Here is a 21,057-nt window from a genome sequence, read left to right as displayed (position 1 = left end):
CCCGATGACTTCCACAAGAGAACACCCAGTGCAGCCAAAGCAGCGACTGAGAAATATAATAAGATTGCTCCTCCGTCCACTTTTTCCTCACTATCTGATCTGCCATGGTCTCCACGGTAACAAGGCACAGTGTGATCAATGTGACTCAGTCATAGTGGCACAGGATCGGATTCATCTCCTCACTATCTCAGCTTGCGTGGGGATGACGGCCGAGTAGCCACTATTCGGGTTTGCATGTGCTCAAAGGGAAAAGGGAGTTTGGGATACGGATCAGAAAACGATGGATCTGAAAAAAAATGGTCCTACTGTGATGAGAAAGGGTGAGATCATTTTAAAGATGGCAAAATTAACCCCATCTTAATTCATAATATTGAGGAGAAAAAAAGAAGAATTCAATTATTTTTCAAAATCATATTCCCCTTCATAAAGTTTCTTGGAAAACGCTTTCATGGCTTTTGCAGACTCCTTAGTAACAATTCAAGTGACTACCAGGTGAAGAGAACTCTTCTTGCGCTCATGCCTTGAGGATGTCATAATACTTTTAACTTTTCACAGTGTTGTCGAACTGCCCTGCATCATACTGGGAGCTGTTCCGAATATTTTGTGACATTATTTAACTCGATCAGAGCCTCAACATACTTCGCATCAGAATATATATATATTTTTTTGCAGAACTGCAGTTGTTCCTCATATTGTGGGGGAGACGGTATATGAGCGTGCAGCCTTATTCCCTGTCAGGTCCTCCCCTTTAGGTGGATGCGGGTCAATATTTGCCAACGTCAGCTGGGCTTAGTCTTCCTGTGCCTGGGAGGGTTTAAAGGTTTGCGGTGAGGTCACTCCTACACATCCGCCAAGTTTGAGGGAACTCCCTGCAGCTACACATTATTCACACTCTCTCACACACACACACACACACACACACACACACACACACACACACACACACACACGGCATGCCACGTCATCTTGTGAGTGGGGGTATTTGTCTGGTGGGCTATGGAGGGTTTCAACACCCACGAAAAAAATAAATAATAATAATATAAATAAATATGCTTTTGAATAACTTAAGCCAAAGCTGCTAATCCCTTTTTTTGCTTTGCAAAATCTCAATGTTACTCAACTTAAGACAACCACCACTGACATGTACTCTGTGGAAACGAAATGAATGGTTTTGCATAGGGGGGGCTAGCGAAGCACCAGATGTTGCAGTTCAAGGTGAGGCTAAGTCTCCAATGCAGTGGATAAAGTGATTTTTGGTAAACTGATGAGATCGATGTGTACAGTGTTGTGGGATCGGCTGAGTCATGGCAACAGTGTGCAGTACCACCAGAGGTTGTCTCCTACAATCCCAAAACGAATATAAACGCGGCCATTGTCTGTAATATGCATGTCTCCCAGAAAATAAATAAAGATAAAGCACACAGCAAAAGAAGAATAAGGAACTCTGGCCACTGGTATGAATAATTTAGAATTCCCCCCCAAATGATTTCTGAGCAAACTGTTCCTTCTCTCTTAAATTGTCTGACTGTCTATGTTGAATTGGAGAACATGAATCAGATCAAACCAAATGCCATGTTGGGTGTGTAACATGAATTGAAGAATAATTACACACTTAAATAATTGGTTGTCACGTTTTCCGGGACGTCTAATTTCAAATTCAAGGTCTAGGTAAAAATAAATGCAATAACCATGCCTGTGAAGGGCAGAACAGCAGTCTGTGTGGAACCACAACTATGACGTGGCCCCTGAAAATGAGTTTAACACTCCAGGTCTAGAGTGGCAAACCCCCAAATCAACCAAAAGCAGATTTGGGGGGTGTAATTACAATAAGTGGAATCGTAACTTACTCTACAGACGGACATTTGGTTGGTGGTGAGGGTCCCCGTCTTGTCAGAGCAGATAACAGAGGTGCAGCCGAGGGTCTCCACCGAGGGCAGACTCCGCACGATGGCGTTCTTCTTGGCCATGCGACGGGTTCCGAGGGCCAGGCAAGTGGTGATGACGGCAGGCAGGCCTTCGGGGATGGCAGCCACAGCCAAGGCCACTGCTATCTTAAAGTAATAGATAGCTCCCCGCATCCAGGAGCCACCGTGGACGGGGTCCCCGAAGTGACCGATATTGATTACCCACACAGCCACGCAAATGAGGGAGATGACCTTGGAGAGCTGCTCGCCGAACTCATCCAACTTCTGCTGCAGCGGCGTCTTTTCTTGTTCTGTTGACGCCATCTGATTGCGGATTTTGCCGATTTCGGTGGCAACTCCGGTCGCCACGACGACGCCTATAGCCCGGCCCGCAGCGATGTTGGTGCCCTGCGGAAAATGAGATGGTTGTAGGTGAAAGGTTGACGCCCCACCACACATTTTAATACATCACTCAGTCAGGCAAGGTATTTACGTAGAGTCCTGACTCATAATCATGCACGGATTATTTTTAAATCACCAGACAAACATGTTTATTTTGGTGCATTTGGCTTTATTCTCGAGTCGCTGATGGAATACTGGTTTCTTCGGAATTGTCGCGTTGGCTAAAAGTAACTCCCCTAAGTTAATTTAAAATCAAGTGATCATCAAGTTAACGACCGTATTTTCTGCACTATAAGGCGCACCCAAAAGCATTCAATTTTCTCAAAAGCCGACAGTTCGCCTTTATAAGCCGATGCGCCTTATTTACCGATCAATATTCTGATTTCTTGGACGTTCTGGAAAGCGCTTTGGTACAGCTGTGGCGGTTGTGAAAGCGCTATATAAATAACGCTGTATTGTATTGTATTCCCTTTAGCGTAGCTCCATCTTGTGGATATATAAAGCAACCGCAGTCACTATTGTCGCGTCTATTCTATGCGCCTTATAATGCGGTGTGCCCTATATATGAAAACAGTTTTAAAATAAGCCATTCATTGAAGGTGCGCCTTATACTCCGAAGCGCCTGATAGTGCGGAAAATACGGTAGATACTTTTTCAAGGTACCTATGGCAACACTGGTCAAGTGTACCCATTACCACAAGATAAAATCACATTCGCCAACACCTAACCAGAGTTACTATTAATAGTATCATAGAAAATGGATAGATTATAACAGAACATGCATTCGAAATAGTAAAGAGTCAAGTTGTGTACACACTAGAGCTCATTGTGCTATTGCAGTCCAAATACACTTAACCTCATGGAAGACTGGAGGAGGGGGGAAAAAACCCAGTGTGCCTCACATTAGAGAAGAATGAAATTCAGACTTGTGCTCGAGGAAAACGATCCGCTGAGCCACACAGGGAAGCGTCAGATTCACCACGGACGTGTTGGAAACAACACTTTTTCTACAAGTTGCTGCTTGTTGAACACGAGTGTAATGAATAGCTCAGAGTGGATTTTTACATGTCAAGTCTTTATCCCACTTGAGGAGCAATTAGCATCACTTTAAGTACAACTTTAACTTGGTGTTGTTAGTTCAAGCAGCTTTGTTGACTGTCTGAGAAAGAGAGCCCCCGCCAAACGACGGATGCAGATGTCAGTCTTCAATCTGTCTTTTCTGTTCACTTTTGAGCAATCAGCTCCAAATTGGAATCATTTATATATTTTGGGGCTAATAAATCTAGTATCAATTATCCATTTGTTTTGTTATTTTCGACATGAACACAGATTTAAAGTTGAGATGAGAGGCATAAATGACAACATAAATAATTGAGCAATCAGCTCCAAATTGGAATCATTTATATATTTTGGGGCTAATAAATCTAGTATCAATTATCCATTTGTTTTATTTTCGACATGAACACATAGACTTAAAGTTGAGATGAGAGGCATAAATGACAACGTAAATAATGCTGAGGTTACGCTCACAGAAAACAACATGTTCTTCTTGTCTTGATTGACAGCTCTGGGGTCAGGAACTGGGTCAGTGTGTTTGATGATGGACACAGACTCCCCTGTAGAAAAGATGGCGTCAGAATAATTGTTTTAATTCCGACAATGGATTCGATTCGGTGGATGATGAGGAAGGAGTGTTTGATTGTGCCTAATGGGCAAATTCCAGTTCTAATTTTACAGTCAAAAACACACAAATCTATCCATACAAATCAAATTTGAATAAAGAGACTGTTGAGAGTACCTGTGAGGATGGATTGGTCCACTCTCAAGGTGGTAGACTTAACAGAGGTCAACCTGATGTCGGCTGGAACTTTGTCACCAACTGAAATGAAAAACTCCATTAAAAAGAATCATGCATTTTACAAATGTATGACCGACGTCATTTTTTTTGAAAGAAATCATCTCATGAGCCGCCATTGCATTTATCACAACGTGGACTTCATTGAGCTGCCGGCCTCTCTGTGTAGCACCTATGGGAGATGGAGACAGGGTGTCGGGTGCAACGTGGGTTGCGTTTGCGTGGGAGACGGCTGCAGGCTTCAAGTTGGCCAAGGCCGCAATGGCCGAGGGCAGGAGAGAGAACGCCTACCTTCAGATTCCCTTGCCTCCATCAGACACTTTCCCTTTCTGAAATCTACCTTTGGAAATAATCTCTCTGATACAGTTGAATCACAAACATAACATGTCGATTGGCTGTCACAAAATGTACGACACTCTCACGATACGATTCGTGCTGGTTGGTACGGGTATGCAGACAGCTCTTATATTGCTTTAATGCAGGGGTGTCAAATTCATTTTTGTCGCGGGCCACATTGTAGTTACGGTTTCCCTTGGAGGGCGTAATGAATTTGGGGAAACCATATAAAGTTTCATCTGCTCCACATATTACATACACAGGCACACAACAAATTGATGAATAACTAGTTTTAAAACCAGAAGTCAAGAATAAGGACTGTTATTGTGGATTACATATGACAATTTGAAATTTTGGTTCAGACTTTAGCAAGCATCGTGGAACTTGACGTGCTTGATTCGCTTTCGCGGACCACAGAAAATTATATGGGGGTCCAGATCCGGCCCCCGGGCCTTTTCTTTGACACCTGTGCTTTTATGAGATTAGCCAGTGTGCCTAATAAAGTGTCCATTGAGAGTGTCTTCTCAGAACAAATTCGAAGTTCAGCTGGCTCAGTTTGCCGTCTGCTTTTGACACAACCCCACAGTCAGAATCTCACTCTTGCATAAGAAACTGGGCAGAGTAAACGCGACTCGTTTAATGGGAGAAGCGCAGCGCAGGTTTCCATCTCTTCAGGTCTTCTGTAAACCCTCACACAATCCTGACACCGAGACCGCCGCACTCACTCCATTAAAAACCTCAAGGAAAGTTCCGACGGAGGCGCAAAAAGGCAAGCGTGTCATAACGGCGGTCAGCGTCGCCAGCGAAGTACCTACGAGAGGGCAAGTACACTGCAGGGGTGGAACCTTATGTAAATATATTTATTATATATTTTTTTCTGTTCTGAGGCATTTGTGGTCAAATGGTGTCCTTTTCCAATACCTCCATACAGTTTACTTTACCCTCCTCACATCAAGTTCCAGTGGAACCACCTCCGGGTAATCTGAGGTAGAGGAAAAAAAAAAACTGGGAGTTTAATGAAGTAAGTTCAATGATGCAGATTTATTTTCTTTGTCAGTGTACCCATGTAGCACTGTTTGTGTGAGATGGTTTTCGTATGGGACTTTTGGGCAGAATGAAGTGCTCGGCTATCTTCCTGAGAGCGAATATCCAGCACACAGGCAATTAAACACAAAATGCATTTCTGTTTGCCACCACATGATGAACCCACAAAGAAATTCTCGAGAAGTGATTTGATTTGGTTTCTCAATGGGGAAGAATTTATTCAATTGAACATCCATTCATTTTTGAATTTACATATCGTCACAAGGGTCGCGGGTGTGCTGGAGCCTTTTACAGCCGTCTTCGGGCAATAGGTAGGTGACACCCTGAACCGGTTGCCAGCCAATCGCAGGGCACACAGAGACAAACAACCATTCGCGCTCACACTTACACCTGGGGGCAATTTAGAGTGTTCAATCAGCCTGTCATGCATGTTTTGTTGGAATGTGGGAAGAAACTGGAGTACCCGGAGAAAACCCACGCAGGCACGGGGAGAACATGCAAACTCCACACAGGGAGGCCGGAGTTGGAATTGAACCCGGTACCTCTGCACTGTGAGGTCAACGCGCTAACCACCGGGCCGCCTTCTTTCATTCATTCGTCTGAAATATTTTCAGAATGAAATTTGAACTATATTATCCATCCGTCCATGAGCCATTCATTTTCTATACCGCTTGTGGTCATTCAGGTCAGTTTGCAGGGTGAGCTCGGTTTTGAGCAAGAGACAGGGCACATGCTGGTCACCAGCCAAACCCAGGACAAATAAAAAAAAACATTCACACCTATGGACAATTTCAAGTCTTTATATATTCTAACATGTGTTTTATTTTTAGTTTTGGCCAGAGTACCCAGTCTATAATAAAAGCCAGCAAAATCGAATGTAATTTCTCAACCCTGAAACCTGACTTCTCTCTTTTCCATTGGGCTTAATAAGGGAACTAAAACGATGACAACACTCTCACAGCTCAAAGCTCCACAATAGCATCCAGGTTTCTCATAACAAAGGCGTGAGCAAAAAGTGAGTCTGGGTCGTCGTCATGACGACGGTACAGTGTTGACAGTTACAACGAGGGTAGCGGTTGGCGGTAGGCGGGAATTGAGCAGAGTACTTTTGATGCTTTGCGACCTGCGTGAGCTTGTCTGTGAGTCTTGCTGAATACACGCGCATGTGCGAAGGAACACGCCGGCTGAAACAAGCCCAAATTCCAAAGCACTATCGCTGACATAATCATAAACACTCAAAAGGGAGGCATATAATTGTTCCCATTTAACCACACAGGTTGTATAAGCCCAAAGTCAGCTCGGAGAGGCTCCAGCAACTCTCCGTGACCTTGTTCAGGATAAGTGGTGTTGAAAATGGAACGCACGGATGGATAGGTGGATAATAGCAACCTTTCTGACATTATATATACATATAGCTGTTTTATTATTTCATTGTTTAAAGATCCCCCTCATTACCCTTCAACAGGTGCATGTTTCTGCAGGAAGCTGTGCAAACGTGATGGAACCACAGATAGTTATCGCAACTGTTTCAAGCTCCCTCTTGAACATCGCTAACACTGTCCCAGAAAACATGCGCACATTTGTGGAATGTACAGTTTCACTTTTTAAGATTACAACCATGGCCATCGTTTTTTTTTTTTTTTTTAACATGCTGCTACATGTCAAATCAATTTTTGTGGACAAATTTAACTCGGCACAGCCTCAGTTTATATAATTTTTGTCGAACCGGTACAAAAGGATGACAAGATGCTAGCATTTTCATTTTTGGAGTATTTTAGGTCACTTTAAGAAAAGTCAACACATTTCACGGTGAAATAATGACATGTAGTGTACTTGTATTGCTATCAAATGGGGAAAATGAATCACATTTCTCCCAACAGCATGTAAGGGTTAAACCTGATGACCTCTTGTATTTTAGATTCACTCATGTATGGATCTCCCACAAATCTGCCCAAACTCCCAGACCAAGCAAAAAAAAGGGAAATGCAACGCCAATGGACTACGCTCCCAAAAGCGGGAGAGCCAAAGGTCAAGTGACCACCTTCATCCTCGGAGGTCATGCGCTTGCACATGAAGTCTGCCGTACATGTATGCTGAAACCACAATGACACCACGACTATATTTAGATAGGTTGCCCACACACGGGCGAGTTTATAGCGGGAGATGAGTGTCTGTGTGTCTGTGTGTGTGTGTGTGTGTGTGTGTGTGTGTGTATGGTAGGAGTGAAGACCTGACAAACATCCAGGTGGTGAGACTGAGAGTATGGAAAGCAAAGGGAAGTGGAAAGCTGTGGAAAGTTAAACTGGGCCTTAAACACAAGGGAAGACCACAACCACTTACACCGAACCACACACACACACACACACACACACACACACACACAACTGGACGGTAGTTCTGGCACCTGCGAATATGGGGGAAAGACTTATGTAATCTTGTTTTGTGTGATATTCCAACGATAGTTCCAGACTCTTGAATGGGCATCAAAGGGTGCGGGAGTACATGTTTCTGTGCAAGCGGCTGAGAGCAAAAGCACACCTGCACCTCAGAAAAAGCAACACGGAAGAGTAAATAAGCTTCGCCAAGGGTTTGGTAGGCTTACCCGCCACCTCTACGATGTCTCCTGGAACGATGTCCCTGGCTTTGATTCTCTGCACAGCCTTACGGTTCATGCGGTACACCTTACCCATCTCGGGTTCGTACTCTTTCAGCGCCTCGATGGCGTTCTCAGCATTACGTTCCTGTTGAAAAGAGATGAGTCAGGTTAGAGAAGACATCAGGTCGGGACCGGAACAAATGTCAACATGCTTTAAGTCATGGCTTTTACTCAACAGTGCATCAGGTCGGGACCGGAACAAATGTCAACATGCTTCAAGTCATAACTTTTACTCAACAATGTCATGAAACAGGACAGTATTTTGCTTTTTCATATCAAGACTTCCAAACTTAGTCAAGTACATCATTTGCTGCCATAAATTTGTGTGTATGTGTTTGCGCGGCCAGGCGTGTATATGTATGATATCGGGGTGTGTTAGTTCCCATAGCATGTTAACATGCAAAATTGATATTTAAAGGTACATAAAGTTATTTGATTTTCAGGTGAAAAGTCAGGTGCAGCCTAAAATGCATTCAAACTTTTACATGTGAACTTAATGTGACATCAAAGCTTTTGAATGCACATGTCCAAGTGTGAAATGTTTCAGTACTTTTTGCACAAGTTGCTGTTTTCCAATGAGGAGAAATTCACAACACTTAATTTGTCCTGCTTTCATGATATGATATCACAGTAGCGTCAACTTTTTACATTTTCCATACATTTCACCTGAAAGCCAAATAGCCCAAACTTTTCGTGAGTAGGGCATGTTGCCATCCAAGCAACATGTTTTTAAGAGACGTTACAGCTTTTTTACAGAAGACAATGCCAAGCTACATTGTGCACGTTACTCTACTGGCCTGCCAGCAGTCCAGACCTGTCTCCCATTGAAAACTTGTCGCACATTATGAAGTGCAAAACAGAAGAATGGAGACCCCAGATTGGTGATCAACTGGAATTGGACATCCAGTATGAATGGGAATGAATCCCAACTATAAAGCTCAGCTCCCAAATGCTTATTGACTATTGTAAAAAGGAAATATGATGTAGCAGAGTAGTGAACATGCCCCTTTCCCATCTTCTTGGGAACATGTTGCAGGCATTACATTCCAAATGAGTAAATATTTCCAAAAAAACAATGCTTATCAGTTTGAACATTCAATACCTTGTCTTTGTTTTGTACTTAATTGAACATAGTTTAAAAATGAAGCAAATATTTGCATTCTGTTTTTATTTCCGTTAAAACTTCACTGGGGTTTGCGCAGACTCAATATGTTCATTCTTGCTATGCGCCAATATCTTCTTGGGTTTGTTCATATTCCCATTTATTGCCAAGTTAAGTGTAATACTTGGCCTGATGTTGGTTTCAGTCGTCGAATTGCATCACAATGTGCATGTGATGATACAGTTTCGCGTGGCGCCAATATAGCTGGAAGGCATGAATAAGAAAAAGAGTCCACTGCACAATGTTTAACTTCACTGTTCTCTGTCGCCATTCTTTTCTCTTTTAGGTAAAAAAAAAAAAAAAAAAAAAAAAGAAGCGTATCTCACCTGCCAGACACCAATGACGGCATTCGCAATGAGGATAAGGAGGATGACGACAGGCTCAACAAAGGCGGTGGCTGTCTCCTCCCCCTCCTCAAACAAAGCCAACACCTAGACAAACATATGGTACGCAGAGTCACAACTTCCTCATCACACACTTGATACTTAAGTAGTGTCTTGGTGTGGCGGAGGAAAAATGTCCTCACACAGGGCAGAGTCGAGGCTATAATGACAATGGCATTGTTTTAGGACAGCTGCGCCTCCAGTGAGACGTGATCATAACATTTAACCTTGCAATTTATGAATTCATTTGTTTGAGTACTGTGTAAAAAAAAAAAAAAAAAAGGCCAGAATTACAATTCAAGCAATATTAACCTCTTGTTTCTCTCTTACAGTGTTTCTAAGGTAATAAAATGAAAGAAGCAGAGGAAACAAGTACAAGTAAGGTGAGAGTATTTACACTCAATTGCATGTTTGCTACCTTGGAAAAACAGAACAAAAAGCTGCCATCATTTCATCAGCAAATCCCAATTTCAAATTCGTTTGTTTTTTTGTTTTTTAAACCGTCGCCAATCATAAATTTTTCCACATGCCCTTTGGAAACTACAGGTGGTGTTATGGGCAGAACTTGGTCCATCACTGTGGCGGGATATCTTTTGTCAATAAAGTGCATTTAAATGGCACGAAAAAAGCCACCGGTTTTTCAACAATAAAAACAGTGAGAGGCTACAAACATTTCAGACTGCAATGTAGTGACAACACGAGAATGCTGATTATTTCTGAAAACCCATCTTTTAGGTCAACAGTGTCCGCATGCCAAAACAAACTCAATAAAGCAGATTTGACGTAGTCAAAGCTACGCTTCTCTACTTTGTAATTAGTCGTTATTCATTCATCAAGTTTTATCAGAGTAAATTTGGTCGCATGGTTTCAATCCAATGCTGGGAAAAAGCGGAAGTAGCGCCGTGTCGGTTGTCCGTCTGAAAAAGAAAACAGACCCAACCTTGAGTTGTTTTCCTTATTACTATTAAACCTGTTTTTTTGGGGTCGGGTAATCGAAATGTACGGCAGTGTTGGCTGAAGGGATTTCGCTCCAGCTATGCAACCATTTGCATGATCTCAAACAAAACAGCATGTAATAAGATCCAGGTCCAATAATACCACAGAGATCTGGGACCAACGAGGATCTTTGACTGTATATGGACTTCAAGATGTTAAGACAACCTCATCCATTAGCTGTGATTGATTCCTGGACATATCCAAAAAAGGTTCGCTAATGCTCCTGGTTGCTATTCACGTTCTCATGAGAATGAACGCGCGCTTGACTCCATTGTGAGGAGACGCTCGACACCACTTTAATCATCCGAGTCTGCGCCGTCATGAAGCGGGGGTGACTCAGGCACCATCCGTTAGGATGCGGTGGAATTCTGCACCACTCGAAAAGAGAGAGAGAGAGAGAGAGAGAGAGAGAGAGAGAGACATTCTTGTTTAATTCTGGCTATTTCTTCAAATTTTGGATTTGGGTTTTTGTTATAGCTGTAACCTTTAACAGCGGTCACCAATCCCCGGGCCGCGGACCGGTACCGGTCCGTGGGTCGTTTGGTACCGGGCCGCACAGAAAGAATAAATAACTTGATACATGACTTCTGTTTTATTCATTTTGGATTCTCTGTTACATCCGTCTACGATATATCACTTTTGACGCAGGTGAAGGCGCGCTTGTCATTCACGTGATAGGTTATCGCTAAAATGAGACCCAGGAGCTGGCAAAATGAGTAAAAAATAAAGGTCTTTGGGAAGGGGAAAAGGCCGAGCCAGGAGACAGAAGAAGGGCCTACGACTTCCAAGAAATAGAAGGCTACGTTTAATAGACAGTACTTAAAATACGGATTTATCTCAACGGGAGATTCCCAAGCACCAAGTCCACTCTGCATAAGATGCGGCGATGGTGAGTCGTATTTTTCATGCACTTTGTATGTGCAGTGTATCTTATTTTGAAGGCACGTTTCAACGTTACCACAGCAACCAGAGAGTGTTGCGACCAGATTGGACGTTCTCATGTCATGATTCGTGTTTATTATTATGTTATAAAAATACCACAGTTTTCATGCAGGTCATATCATATTATTTTGTCGTATTTATCTGGCCTTAAAGGCCGGTCCCTGAAAATATTGTCCGACCACAAACAGAGGCAAAAAACGTTGGGGACCTCTGATCTACAATACTCAAAATTATGACCAATGTCAATTTCAGTTTTGGAATTGAACGACTGAAATAAGCTGTCCACTTCCACAACATTCTAATTCAGGGATGGCAAACTTAACCCTTTCGTGCACCCTGTAACCTGATAACATGATAAACTGTCCACTGTAGTAACCGCTGTCCCCAAAAGGGTTAAATGTTGTGTGTTGGGCACATCAGACCAGGCACTTCCGAACCAGATTGACAACCAAAAAAATTAAATATGGACAAAATACATGCAAATTTGCACCACATGCACTCAAAATATATTTCAGTTTTTAATAATACATTTTTCCAATATCAGCGTTAGAACCAAACAACAAAATAACCACATATGGTATTTTTTTTTCCAGTGCAAAGGGCTGTCTTGCATAAAAATTCCGATCAAGGACAGTTTCAAACGGCAGAAAAAACAAACCAGTATTAAGGGCAATAATTCATTTTGCACATTTTTGGCAAAAATAAACTCACAAATCTATTTTTTTTTAATTATTGAAGTAGTAACTATGTTTCTCCTGTATATCGTGCGAAATCTGCAAAAATTATTAGGCTCACTGCCAGTGTAGTTTCGGGCAGCGTAAGCACAACCAAAACATGTCTGTCATCTGGTGGCCATTGGTGATATTACAACTTAAAACTACAGCCAACCCCTGATTGTATTAGCAATTCGGCACCTGCGGAATCGCTTATTTAGCAATTTCTTTTCAATATTTGTGCATATTTGGGATATTTGTGGGTTTATACTGATGAGTCTATCTTGCTGGAACCAGAACTTTAGCACAGGCGTCGGATAGCGGCTGTGCAGTTCACTCTTGAAGGCACTGAAGACCTCAACATATTTTTCTTTGGTGACTGTCAACTGCCGCGCCCGATTCTTCAAAGACCATTGGTGCGATGATGCCAAAGGGTTCCCTGGAACACCTTTAGGATCCAGACCCAACTAAATCCTAACTTTATTTGGACTTGACTCTCATCACAGCCGAAACCATTTGATGCAGTGGGACAACAGATGTGTGACGAAATAGCGAACAGCTCATTGCATCCAGGCTCCCTCGTGCACTGGCAGCTGCAGCAATCAGGTTGCTTTAAAAGTCATTTGAATGCCTCATTGATACACAATTACAAGCGGACAACAAATCTGCCTATAGTTAGTGAAACCGTTGATCCGTTTTACAACTCTGAAACTTCCCGGCAAGAAAAAAACAAATAAAAAAAAAAATGACCATGACATTTTAGGCCCCATTACACTAAAATTACTGCAGCGCTTTACACAGTTGATTGACTCAAACGTCATTTATCTCCACTTCATCATTGTCCAAAAAGTACACACTCTTTAGGCTTTTTTTTTCTTTTCTTTTTTTTTTTTTTTTAGTAGGAGAAGACAATAAACTATGCGTTCCCTCAAACAGATTGCCCACATTGTCGGTGGGCATGTTGCACGTGACCGACTAAGATCACAATCTTGAACTAAGTACCCAAATAGCGAGCACTAAATTGCAATTGCACCACTCTGAAAGATGACACTCGCTGTTGGCAGTGCATGTAAAAATGGCTGAAAACTAAACTAAATATGAGAGACAAGAGTTAAGAGTTGAAAACTTCCGGGCAAACTAGATCACCTCCGCAGTTTTGATGACCGTGACTATGTTGACGTTGAAAAGATCATCTTGCTAGCTTAATGCTTTCACCTGCTAACACAATAAGGTGTCCACTGTAGTAAGCACTTTCCCTGAAAGTTTAATGATAACTTCCCGACAGCAACTTTTGACTTTTTATCTGCATGTTTATGTTTTTTTTAAGTCTGGTTTAAAAAAAAAAAATTCAGGGATTATTAGGGACAAAGATCTTTTGTATATCATGTCAGGCAGCTAATCACAAATGTGTTAACAGAGACTCAGTGTTGATTTGGTTTCGTATTTCAGGTTATACTTGTTATCAATAGAAGGTAACAGCGCTGTTATTAAATGGGCACCGTAAGTGAGGAGAGATGAAGTGTGGCCACTTTTCAGTGGATGACAGAGTGTGTCACGACACCCCAAGCGCGGTCGATAGCACGTCATTCTACTTCGTTTGAGCCTTATGACAGAGAGATTGTATGGTGACAATGGCAGCGCTCTCGGAAAAGGACCTTTTTAATAAAACGCATTACGCGGTCTGCACACATTGACGCGAGCATTTTGAATAGCTAGCACCAACTCAAATAGTTGAGTCTTCGGAATGGAGTGTCTTCCCGTCAAATGCCAAACTTCCCAATTAAGTTCGGTTCCTGTGCGCTATTTCTGAAAATGTGTCTGTAAGCAAGACTTTGAAGAGTTTTTGTTGGCCCCATTGTGACATGGCAAAATAATGTGCCTGTGCTACCGACAAGGATCCGCACCCAAGTTGACAATTGTATTTTGGTGGCTTTGTCATGAATTGTCGCCTCCACGAGTGGAAATACAATCAATACTGTTTTTATGAGAACTTGGGTTAGCTCGCACTTGCTCTTTGTCCTTAGTGATGTAAAAATCCAGATTCTGTGATCCAACCAGCAGGGGACGGCGGGCAGGATGAGTAGAAGCTTATTTACGGAAGAAGAACCTTACATAACTAGTTGGTTTAAACACGAGTGTTAAAACAGAAGACAAATGCACTGCCATTATTGATTGTTGAAGGATTCCAAAAAGTACAAAAAGACATGAAGGTGAATGCTAATCTGTTTGAAATGACAAAGAAAACTTTAAAAGTCAAATGCAGAAACACGAGATGGATAAGTGTGACGTCACGCAAAGAGGTCGGAGCAGCTCAGGTGCAACGTTGCCTTCGGTGCGAACATGGATGCGCAAACAGTGGAAGCCAACAGAAATGTAACAGCTTGATGAATGTCAAGTAGACTGGGTGTGTAAGAAGTTAACAGCTTGCCTTCGCTCTTCCACGTCAACCGCCGTATTTACAGAGAAAACTTCATCTAACAGTACTTGAGGAAAAGTGAGCTTTTTCAACCCACGCCTGCCCTCGGAGCCGTTCGGGAGGGCAAATTGTGTCAAATACATTTTTAGAGCCATGTTATTTTTTCCCCCCCAGTTTCAGAAATAGCAATTCCATCCCAAAACACCAGAGACGTGCTGTAAGAGATGGAAAAATCTGCATTTATATTCAGGATTCCCCGTTCCACGCCTCCCCTACCTTCACTCCAAGCAAGGTCACAATTTAAGCCGCTGCAGTGGTTTGGATGTTCCCTTCACTAAAACCGGATCGACACTGGATGGAAAAGACTTTCATGCTCAATTTTCCAGCTAAAAAAACAGCAGTAACAAGGTGACCGCTGCTCCTTAATGAGAATGACGCTTCGGTTCCCAACCCAAAATCCAATTCGAGTGTCATTATTTCAAAAAGTGGGGTGAACCGAGCGTTACTTACGAAGGAGACGCAGGCAGCGAGAAGCAGGATCCTGACCAGAAGGTTTTCAAACTGCTCCAACACGAGTTCCCACAGGGACTTTCCTGTTAAATGCACACACATATGCACAAAAATACACACACAAACACACACTTGTCTGAAAGGAGTCAAAGTTGAGAAGATTTGACAGTGGAAAGAATGTGTATCATCTACTTTCCGAACATCTACAAGCAGAAAAAAATAAATAAATAATCATCATCTGTATATAGTAGTGTATACATATGTATGAGCGTGACAGCTTAGTTCAGGGGTCGGCAACACGCGGCTCCAGAGCCGCATGCGGCTCTTTAGCGACATCTACTGGCTCCCTGGAGCTTTATAAAAAAAATTTGAAAACGGAAAAAGATTTTGATAGTAGGCTAATATAGCTCAAATAGATACACTGTAGATACATGTTGCAGCTCCGAAAAAGGAGAGCTGTGGTGTTGGTTTTTTTAAAACGTACACTTTATGCGTTTAACAGTCTCGACAAACACAGACACGTCTGCGTCCGACTCCGTGCCTTCTCTCTTCTCGTTCAACTCGAGAGGCGTTCAAAGACAGCCTCCGAAAAACGGAAATTCATGATCACTTCACTGACACTAAGAAAAGCGAAAATAATACACCAAAACAAAAAAAATCAAGCGAGGAAATCACAAAATAAATTCTATGGGGGCGTTTGTGAACACACAACAAAGGAATGAATAACAAACAATTCTGAGACAGTCCAGTCTCCTACATACATACAGTACCGCATGTGTTTCCTTCATTGTAAGTTTTATAGAAGGCTTTTATTTTTTTGCGGCTCCAGACATATTTGTTTTTTGTTTTTTTTTGTCCTATATGGCTCTTTCAACATTTTGGGTTGCCAACCCCTGGCTTAGTTTATACCCGGGTCTCCAGAACTGACCCCAGACATTTAATCAAGCAAGGGAGGAGGATAGAAGTCACACTGAGGGGGGAGAAAAAAAAAAATTACCTTCTTCAGCAGGGAGCTCTGTCGACGTGACGTCACGATGGTTGTAGAACAGTTGCAGAGGTGGAGGCGGAGACAAAGGAAGCGAGGATTGGTAAGGGGGGGAAAAAAAAAGAAAATATTTTGTTAACATTGAATTTTATGTCCATGTGCAGGTATATGTATATGCTTGAAAGACCACAAGTGAACACATTTTCAGGAGTGAACATCTCCAATTGAAGTTGATCAAATGTCTTTCACATTCATTCATGGCTCTTGGACTTTATTTTAGTATAAGATCAACCTCGAAGACCAATTCGGTGAAGTAGAATAATTCTGATATTGTTCTGTGAGACGGAATAATTTCGTTTTTGTTGCCCAAAATAAATAAATAATGATTAAAAAAAATTTGCATTACAAATCACGATCGCAATATGAAGATGTAGATTTTTTTTTCAACATCATTCAACCCTAATTTACAGAGACCTTTCCTGTTGGATGGTGGTTGTAAGTTTTTAAAATGTGATTATAAAAGGAAGTTATTACTCTAAACCAGGGGTGTCAAACTCATTTCACATGGTGGGCCACATACGGCCTCGGTAGATGTCAAGTGGGCCGGACCATTAAAATGAGACCATACTTTGCTATAAATAACCAAAACAATATGTCTTTCCTTTGTTTTGGTATAAAGAAGCACAAGAACATGAGGAAAATGTTGAAATTTAATGAACATATCTTTTACAAAACATTTCATGAAGCACCTTACATTTCCTTTGACAAATGTGCAATTTACTTTTATCATTCACATATATGCATTGCAACTGATCCCACTGATTGTACAAACTTTAACAAGTAATTGGTATTGAAAAATATAGTAATGCACTTTAAGATTAAACAAGATTCATAAAGAATAGCGTCTGCTGTCATGGGTCTGTCTCAGTGACAGACTGAGGCTGCTGTTGTCTTCTTCTCTGATCAAAACAGTGTCCCCTTGCGGATACTCAATGAATTGCACCTGATTAAAAATATTAATTCTGTGTCTTTAATGCATTTTTTTCACTTTTACATTATCCTGCGGGCCTGATTGAACCTACTTGCGGGCCGGTTCCGGCCCGCGGGCCGTATGTTTGACACCCCTGCTCTAAACTGAAAAACAAAAACAAAAAAAAAAAATGGATATATTTTTCTTCGGCTCTCATCTTTTATTTGTAGTCTATTTCCGTCAAAGCAAAAGCTCCCACAAAAATCTCGGCGCCTGACAATTTTTCTCATCTGAACGTTTTGAAAGCGACATTGTTTTTGTTTTGTTTTGTTTTTTTGCCGCTGGGGTTTCATGAACAAATAAGATCACCCCGCACTCAGGTGAGTCACTCGGCAGAAAACAAGACGTATTCTGAAAAACGCGGGTAGCGTTTCATTCTGTTACCGCGCTTATGACACAAACCTGCTCAGTCAAGTCCAACACAAAGAAACAAATTCATCCTGACTGCTGATGAATGTAGAAAAAAAATTTGCAATGTGCTTCAGTGGGAAAAGAAGCAACATGCGGATTGCGGCGACCCTAAATGGTGCCGTGGAAAGAAGCGCCATGTTTCTCCAGCATGTTTTGAGCAGCCGTCCTTTACACGATTATGAAACGTGACCATGTGTGGGGGGAAAAGAGTTGGAAAGCAGGAGGACGGTGACGCCAGGCCTCCACCGCCTTCCAAAAACAAAATCCTTGCAGTCACTCAGTTTGCACTCGTCGCGAGCGGAAAGAGAAACAACTTAAAGGGCAAATGGCCAAACTTTGGCACTTACTTTCGAGTTGTGGACTTAAAAATGATGCCTGAACTAAAAATTCCCCTCCCCAAAAGACCCAGCAGTGAATTCAAGCTTGTTTTATGATGATTTTAGCAGATTTTGGAGCGCCCCCAGGTCAAAAATTGCAATGTCAGACTGCTCGGTGTCCGAGGCAGAGGACCAGCCCATTTCCCCACAGTCGTAAACGTGTTTGTCCAAACTACATCTCTTATTATGAAGCAACTTTAACCAAGTGGAAGGGCAATCATTATTATGTTATTATTATTATTTCATTTTTTTTATTTTTTTACAGATTGCTCCAAAACTGATTGGTATCATTGAAAATACCGGTAAATGCTTGTTTCATTTTGTTGGGCAAAAAAAGTACAGATAGTGTTGTGAAAAAAATGGACCATCTTGACAACACACATCTTTTATACATCGTAGCCAAGGCTGTAAAAACGGAATTTTCAAGAACTAATTTGATCAAGCGTAATTAAGCTGAAAGTCACACACAGCGTCGTATTTGCATTTTGACGTTTGGCTTTCAAGAGTGTGGCCCAATAAATGATGTCAGGGGCCACTCCAGCTCGATTTACCACGCTGTTAGTTTGCCTCTTCACGCTGCTCCCCTGCAAGTGTCTTCATTTTACGTTCATGTGTTTGACTCATTGTCCGAGACTGTCGTCTTTGCCCGTGCAATCGATTAGCGGCATATCTGAAGCTCATAGCAAAAACCAAAACCAAAAAAAATAAATAAAAAATGATAGTGTTTAGATGTGCTAACCTCAGGCGCCAACATTGTGTCCAGGAAATACCGTATTGGCCCGAATATAAGACGGTGTTTTTTGCATTGAAATAAGACTGAAAAAGTGGGGGTCGTCTTATATTCGGGGTCTAGACGTTATACCCATTCACGACGCTAGATGACGCCAGATATCGTTGAAGTGAATGCTGAACTTGACTCCCCAGGCCAAAGTGAACCCGTCACGAAGAATAAAAATAAGAATAGCGGTAGCACGAAGAAGAAAAATAAAAAATAGCGGTAAGAAAGTAAAGAGAAGAAAATAATAGAAGAGATAACAGAAAATGGAGAAACATAGCGACAATCTGGAGAAAAGTGGGTCGAAGATCGGCTAGGTTAACTCTGCCGCTGAGGAGAAGTTATGATGTAATTTACATTTCAAAAACCAGACGCCATTCATTGACGAATGTGATTGCGCTTTAGTTTACATATTTAAATGTTCAGATATTAAGATTTGAATGAGGCAAAATAACATGCTTTTTTTCTCAAATATATTGTTATAATCATTTGTTTCAGATGTACTGTAATTATTTTCCGTATAAAAATTAATTTGGTGTTCAAAAAGTCTTTTTTCAAACTTGGGTCTTGAAAAAGAGTGGGTCGTCTTATAATCAGGGCTGTCTTATATTCGGGCCACTACGGTATGTAAAAAAAAAAATTTTCGAAAAAGAAGTGCTACATTCAAGTGCCAGGCTAAAAAAGATTTTCCGTAAGCAACGTGCTGCCTGGAGTTACGTCACCATTGTGTCGTTTGATGTCTTACCTGCTTTCTTTCCTTACCAGTTGGATCATGTCAAGGTTTTGCGTGCTTCCTCCCGCTTAAAGGAACCATGTTTCAGAATTAATGTGGAACCCCATCATCTCAAACTAGTTGATTTGGTCCGCAGTCCGCACCTGAGCTCCATTACTTTAACACCTGACTAAACAAACCGAACCGAGGGCGGAAAACAACTTGATGTTGATTAAAACAGACGAGTGTGACTGCACCTTATTACGGGTGTCAAATAAACACTTTCCCGATGATGTGTTCTGGGCATGTCCAGGCATTAAGTAGACCACATCGGAGCGACTGCGTCATCAAGCTGACCTTGGATTGCCTTAGTGGCCCCCCCAAACTCGATGAGATGGATGCTGGGATTGGGCATCTTTGCTTGGCCCGCCACCACTGCCAACCAGGCCAGATAAATAGCGTGGGCGTAATAAACTGCTGAGTCACTGTGGAAGACTTCAAACTCGCAGTCTCGAGGGCTTTTACCGTTGAGGTTTGATGAGTGAAGTCAGAGGGGAATTCAGCGGCGGCAGCAGCAATATGGAGAAGTGGGTTCTGCTGTTTTCCACGCTTCACCGGTCTGACATAAGCCCCATTACTGCGCTTTCCCTTGGTTGTATGATGTTTTTGTAGCAGACGGGCTGGCTGAGGCTCAAGTGCGGGAGACAAAAGACAGACTGACTGAAAGGACAAGACAGCGGGAGGGAGGGCTGGAGGTGCAGAACGGGTTTCCCGGACTTCCCTCTGCCAAGGATTCCCTCGCAGTCACTCTGGGCTGCGTCAAGCCAAAGGCTTGCCCAGTCACATTCCTGAATTCTTACTCACGTCAAGCGGTGTCCCCGCAACACCTCCCCACCACCTCCCCACGGGCCCAGACAATGAAAAAAAAAAAAAAAAAAAGCTTGTTTACACACAGCAGAGAAGCGGGTCGATGCCAAGCAAAAGGGGAAACACTTCCTGGAGACAGTTGCCAACAACAGCAAGGGGTTTGTTTCTGTGTCCAACTGTTGGAAGAAAAAGCGGGAAACCTGACATTTTTCTTGCAGCACTTCTCATTGTTTCATTGCTTTCACGGTTTGACTCTCTTTGCACATCTGCAGATGATCGGGAACCAGATAAATGTCACACGAGGAGGGCTAGACAGAATTACCACGAGTGACTGACTCTCACGGGTAAATATCAGCATTGCCAGGGCAAACAATTCTAATCTGAATCCACATGCGTGAAATGTGACAATTACAAAGTATACAGTGGTAGCTCTACTTACGAACATCTCTTCATCTGAAATTTTCATGTTACGAAACGCCTAAACAGGAAAACATTGCCTCTTGTTCCGAAATGAATTTCAAAATACGAAATGTAAAAATACAGTATGGGCGGCTACTCGCAGCTCCGACTTTCCTGAACGC

The 21,057-nt window shown here is 42.2% G+C and overlaps 1 protein-coding gene across 3 annotated transcripts in view; it reads right to left on the bottom strand.

Annotated features, from left to right (window-relative positions):
• The window catches only part of atp2a3 (ATPase sarcoplasmic/endoplasmic reticulum Ca2+ transporting 3), a 46,564-nt gene that overhangs the window by 15,275 nt on the left and 10,232 nt on the right, over nt 1-21,057 (bottom strand). For all 3 annotated transcript variants that reach the window (XM_019895153.1, XM_019895152.1, XM_019895154.1), the window contains exons 2-8: nt 16,317-16,334; nt 15,320-15,402; nt 9,686-9,790; nt 8,144-8,282; nt 4,105-4,185; nt 3,837-3,922; nt 1,848-2,312 (exon numbers count right to left, since the gene is read on the bottom strand). In XM_019895153.1, coding sequence (XP_019750712.1) covers nt 1,848-2,312; nt 3,837-3,922; nt 4,105-4,185; nt 8,144-8,282; nt 9,686-9,790; nt 15,320-15,402; nt 16,317-16,334 — 977 coding nt within the window. The remainder of the gene's footprint in view (nt 1-1,847; nt 2,313-3,836; nt 3,923-4,104; nt 4,186-8,143; nt 8,283-9,685; nt 9,791-15,319; nt 15,403-16,316; nt 16,335-21,057) is intronic.

The sequence above is a fragment of the Hippocampus comes genome, unplaced genomic scaffold, assembly GCF_001891065.2.
Source record: "Hippocampus comes isolate QL1 unplaced genomic scaffold, H_comes_QL1_v1.1 scaffold177, whole genome shotgun sequence".
Taxonomy (NCBI): domain Eukaryota; kingdom Metazoa; phylum Chordata; class Actinopteri; order Syngnathiformes; family Syngnathidae; genus Hippocampus; species Hippocampus comes.
The sequence above is the reverse complement of the archived record's forward strand: the minus strand, read 5'-3'. Positions and strand labels throughout refer to the sequence as shown.